The 5,839-nt window shown below is 41.0% G+C and overlaps 1 protein-coding gene across 5 annotated transcripts in view; it reads left to right on the forward strand.

Annotated features, from left to right (window-relative positions):
- LOC103473353 (probable global transcription activator SNF2L2) overlaps nt 1-5,839 on the forward strand; it is a 10,803-nt gene that overhangs the window by 913 nt on the left and 4,051 nt on the right. For 2 of the 5 annotated variants that reach the window (XM_008423524.2, XM_008423525.2), the window contains 2 exons: nt 2,245-2,516; nt 5,591-5,696. In XM_008423524.2, the coding sequence (XP_008421746.1) occupies nt 2,245-2,516; nt 5,591-5,696 (378 nt within the window). Of the gene's footprint in view, nt 1-13; nt 802-2,244; nt 2,517-5,590; nt 5,697-5,839 lie in introns of those variants that run through there. The other 3 variants (XM_008423526.2, XM_008423527.2, XM_017307959.1) reach the window with 2 other exon arrangements.

The following is a 5,839-nucleotide window of genomic DNA, read 5'->3' on the forward strand; positions in this document are numbered from 1 at the left end:
GTGTGTGTGTGTGTGTGTGTGTGTGTGTGTGTGTGTGTGTGTGTGTGTGTGTGTGTGTCAGGGAGAAGAGAGGGAGTGTGTAGGTGTGTGTAACAGATGAGAGGGGAATCTTTGCCAGATTAGTCAGGGAAGAGGCAGGCTGGTTAGGAGAAGGCACACGCATGCAGGCGGCTCTCAGATGGGCTGTGCATCTTTCAGGATTACCCCCTGCCCCCCTTCCCCTCATTCCTGCACCCCCTTTTCCAACCTCTCCCCCTCTATATTTCCCCTCCAGTATGCTGCTGGGGCGACCGATTCTAGGCACCTCAACCAAGCGATGATGATGATGATGATGATGATGAGCGGGATTTGAGATTGGCGCAGCTCTCGCCGTCGTTGTTGTTGCTGTCACCTCTAACTCACTTCTTCTCTCTGCCATGTCTCCGCGCTTTACTGTCTCAGCGATTGTTGATTTTCCTTTCCCCTCTCTCTCTCTCTCTCTTCTGTTTTCTGGACGCGTCTCCTCTTCCTCTTTGACCAACATGCGCGCAAATAAACCTCCCCGCGTCCCAGCTCGATCCCAACCTCTGTCCTTGAGAAAACACGTCGCCACATGTGTGCTGCTCGCTCTTTATTTGAAAGCAGATGTGTGATCCTGTCTGATGCATCAGTATTCTGGTTGGATTATAGTCTGGGTCTGCGTGCCTTCGCTGCCGCTGCTGCTGCTGCACGGATCCTCGTGTTTTCTGGCATCTAATTTATCTTTGTTGGAGAAACAGGGGCTGCGGCAGATATTGATGAAGAAGGATGCAGAAACACGCTGTAATTCACCTCTTTTTTTTTTTTTTGGTGCCATTCTGCAGAGAGCAAGCCAACAGAGTGACTGAGATTATTCTTTACTTGCGTTGTGGCTTGCTAGAATGTAGAGTGGCTGAGCTGTTCCGCATTCATTCACATCGCATGTTGAATATTAATAATTTGACATCAATATACTCTGGACCAAATGACGTGTTCTAAATCTGCAAAGGCGCCGCACGGCATTTCGGGTCACTATACGCGCTTCCTGCAAAATCAGAAATGAAGGAATTAATAATATGTTTTTAATATTTAAGGATATTAGTATGTCAGAGATTTCGTCAGCAATTTCCCATCTCTGATTTTTTTTTTTTTTTTTTTTTTGCTAAAGCTTGTACCTGCAGATAAGTTGAGTCAAAACCAATTTCTCTTAAAAAACAAACAAAATTCAGTATGTATATATACTTATTTTACTTTCTGGATAATCTGACAATATTTCTAATGCATTTAGCGTAAAAATGGACAATCTTTAAAATAGCCTCTGGTTTAAATAGCTGCTTTATGTGTATGCAAATAAGCTAATATAAAAAAAGGTTCTTACTTTTATCCCTTAAACATTGATACAATAGATTATGGCTCTCTATATTTTTTGTCTAAGTTAATATATGACTTAATTGTCTGATATGTTCAATTGTTAAATCATTTATTCATTCATTGTAACTATCCAGTAGCTCTAAGACGCCTTTCTATGATCAAGTAATTATAACGGAGCCAGAGGTGCTGTCACACTGTGTGAGAGGGAGAGCAGTTGTTCTTACACCGCTCTGCAGTCAAAATAAGGTGATCGTTAGTTTAGTCGGTATTTTAACCAGGTTTCAGCATCTTTTGCTTGCAGTTAGCATAATTAACTTGGCTAGCATTGCTAGCTATTAGCTGTCTGTGTGCATGTTCCCTGTGGAGATTTCAATGCAACTTCCTTTCTAAAAGTTTCTAACAGCTTTTTTTTTTTTTTTACTTCCTTTGACTTTACTTCAAAAGAGCTTTCTGATATTAAAAATAAGCAACTGATTTTTCTCACCTCAGTAACGACATCCACACTGAAAGGTGTAGTTGTTCATCGGTTAATGCAGATGGACAAATGCGGTCAGAAAAAGATCCGGTTTGTAGTTTCTGACTTCCACGTCCCAGGTTGGCTGATCGGCATAAAATCTGTCAAATCCAGTTACCATTTGTCAGCACTTCTCTAAATAGTAGTCAAAAAAAAAAACTCCAGTTAGCAAATAAAATGCATACTTTTTGAGATTTTCAGACTTCAAACTTGTGCTTTGACGTGCTGTACGTATTAGCACCGCAGCATTTTTGAGACTCGAGGCGTCTACTGTCAGAACACGACACGGTTTGCAATAAAAGAACAAACCGTGCAAACCTTCAACCTCACCTGATCCCTGTGCGTCTGTCTGAGTTTACTAGGTTCCCCCCCCCGCTCCCACCCACTGCTTCCTCTTCCTCCAGCCTGAGGCAGAAAAGAACAGCTCCCTGCAGGACATGGAAGAAGATATCGGCCTGAAGAAACGTAAAGGTGATCACCATGGAGAGAAAGAGCTGCAGGCAGGCCAAGCGATGGGCGAAAAGGTCAAAAGGAAGCGAGGACGCCCACCGGCTGAGAAGCTGCCTCCAAATCCACCCGAGCTCACCAAGACACTGAACACTCTGGTGGACATGGTCATCAACTACAAGGACGGGTCAGTCTAGTGCTTGTGGACCGGTGTTCCAATATTGCTACTACAACGCAACAAGCTTTCACAAATCCTCCAGTTCTTTACCTAGATGGTTTGAAGTTACGCTGACAGAGTACTGAATGCCAGTGCAGACACTCGGCTTTTAAAGTGAGAAAATTCTGATCCAAAATAGGGGGCGAATAAGAATAACACTCATTGATGTGATTTTTAATGCTTTGTCAGAAGGCCTGAAGCGAAGACTCCGTGGGATATCATCGAATTGTATGATTTTGCCTTTTTTTATGCTCCATAAGCAGCAGTTTTCTGAAGTTTTTTTTCCAAAAATACACATCTTTTTTGTGAGTGATGTAAGAAATGAAGATTGATCTATCAAAGTCATTACAGAATATTCCGCTTCTCTAAACGGGAAAGCTCCTGTGAAACTTTAGAGGCATGCTGTGAGTGACTGAAGTGGCGCTCTAGTCAAACCTTTGATGGAATCACAACAGATATCTAGAACACTTCAGAACGTACCTTCATTTTAGCTAATGATGAAGGTATGACGAGAATTAAGGTAAAGTAAGACACCTTGCCTTACCTTATTGCCTTATTTTTCATAGTTATTCTGCCTGTGCTTCTAGTTCAACTTGGGTTCACCTGAATCTTTTGGAAAAAACTGCTCTGGTTCATTTCAGCTTTGCAAAGATGTTTACAGGAAGTTCATCAGGAACAGTCTAACTTGCGATGTTCGCCGATACTGACATATGTTAGTGGACTCTGCCTGTAGCCGCAGTGGCATAGGAACGCACTTCGCCATGGAAAAACAATCCATGCACACCAGGCCGTCATGGATTTTTGTGAATTTGTCGAAAAAATTCTGCAACATGAGCACTGGAACTCTTGCAACGCAAACTCAAATATCACTGCAATGATTCAATAACATAACTTAATCACACGCAAAGCTATGCAGATACTTAACAGGGTGTCTGCGCATGCTTAAAAAGTCTTAGAAAATTTGAATGAATGCCTTAGTTCACGAAAAGATGTGAGTTGGTGTTAAATTAAATCATCACAGGTCTTAAATTTTGACGTGGCAGGGCTATTTTAACCCTTGAGGCAAACGCAGAGAACTGTGGAAAAGGGTACATACAAGGGTTAACCTCTTAACCCTTGTATGTCGAAATGGGGTCCAACCGACCCCACACACTTAAAACTTGTATCATTTTCCACAGACCTCTACGTTTGCCTCAGTCCTCGAACACACAAGGGTTAAGTAGTTTTTTTTTTCACATTTGACATCTTCACTGCGTTCCGTTACTGGACATGGTTGAGCTTCAACCACGGTTAGCTAGCTGCTCATATACCCTTGCTAGCTAGCTAGCTTTTTTGTGTCTATCATGGGTAAGAGGAAATATTAGCTGTGTCGAAATTCAGGGTCTGCATCCTTCGAAGGACGGATTTGTAGGCCGATTACGTCATAGCGTGGCGACAAGGCCTGTCCGAATTCAAAGACTCCTTCAAATGCGTCCTTCAAATGCGTCCTTCTTTTCCCCAGATTTGAAGGATGGGTCCGGTGTATCCTTCACGGCCCACGATATCCCATAATTCATTGCGGGTTCCTGTTGGGCGTTCAGGCAGAGCGTCAATGGCGGTGAATAGCGACAAATTATTTAGCTATATAACACTTTAAATGACACAACGTGATTTGGTACAAAGTTTTTAGGCGAGAATGTAAGTGTGTAAATCTCAAATATCTGCTCGGTTCATCAATACATCACCTAATTGCAATATTGCTCTGACATTTTCGGACCTGTCTGCTACCGCTGCGTTAACAGCCAGCTCCCCCGCCTGCTATCAGCTGGCCGGGCGCTCCAGGTTCGGTATGCCGAGAGAAAACGCCTAACTCTTGGCACTTTGTTATAAAAACTCCCGCTAGCTTTCCCCAATGAGTGGGAGTTAAACACCGATATTATTCAGACAGGTCTGGTTGAAAAATGTTTGGTTTATAAAGTATTTCAAAGCAGAGCACATCGGTTTGATTGATTAATTAAAGTTAAACCTTCAAACATAGGTTTATTTAACCGTAATGTCCTATCTGCGATGTGGAGAGTATTATATTTGTAAATGAATAATTTGTATTTCTTGTAGAAAAGTGCAGTACACATTTTAACATTTTAGAATCAAACTAAGAGATTTTCTTTTTACTATGGAACATCCTTTAATATAAAAAGTGAAGAATAATATAGAAATCAGTAATACATGACTGAAAAACAAACTTCGGCTTCGTTGTTGTTGTTTTTTTTCTTCTCTCTGCTTCACGCTGTCACGGTTGCTTGGCAACATGAGTTACGCGGAGGTGGGGGCGGGGACAGTTGGTGAAGGCTAGACCTGTCCGAATCCACAGATATTTATCTTCCGGTCTTATTTCTATTCTAATTTCATAATAAAAAAAAACGAAGTAATTTCTAGTTCTGAATTCGTACACAGCTATAGTTGTCTAGTCAAAGTTCATCTTCTCCACTGACTCATTTGTTTCCAACACATATGAGGCTACGGTGAAAAAAAACAACTAACTTTTAAGCTTGCCACTGTGGGGGTTAAGGTTAAGCGGTCAAACATGCTTAACCCACCTCAGCAAGTTGGATTCTGGAAATGTGATGGTAAAACTGACTGCATAATTTACATTCTGATTATTTGACTCAAATAATATTTTGTTTTAAAAAAATAGGAAGAAAATAAATAAAAAGGCTGATGACACCGTAGCAAAAGTCACACATTGTCAACGTGAAATCATTTCGATTGGATTTTCACTTGTAAGCAATTTAAGCATTTTATGAATAGGAATGAATTTTGTATTTGTAGTTTATGACAAACAATTTTCTATAACCTTTCAAACAAAAAAAACTTAAACTTTAAAATTGTAAAACTGTTAATTTCTTTTGTCTATATCTGTAGATGCGAGGAGTAGCCTTACATCTGTAGTCATTGTGAGACTCCACTAGGACTTTGAAATGTCAGCCCTTTACTGTATTACCACTGAAGTTTTTTGTTTTTTTTTATCAAATGAGATTATCTGAAACCTCATCTTGTTCTTGCAGGCTGGGACGACAGATCAGTAAAGGTTTTGTGCAGCTTCCCTCTAAGAAAGAAGTACCGGAGTATTACGAGCTAATCCGAAAGCCTGTGGATTTCAGGAGGATCAGAGTACGTGTCGCAGAGCGCCCTCGGGACCCATACACTGATCTCACTGTCATCGTGACTGCTAACATAGCAGTTCATGAAAAATGTGGATTAACAGATTGGAATGAAGGTTGTTAGCAGAATAAGAAGGGAAATATATATATATA

Source organism: Poecilia reticulata, linkage group LG12, assembly GCF_000633615.1.
Source record: "Poecilia reticulata strain Guanapo linkage group LG12, Guppy_female_1.0+MT, whole genome shotgun sequence".
Lineage (NCBI taxonomy): Eukaryota > Metazoa > Chordata > Actinopteri > Cyprinodontiformes > Poeciliidae > Poecilia > Poecilia reticulata.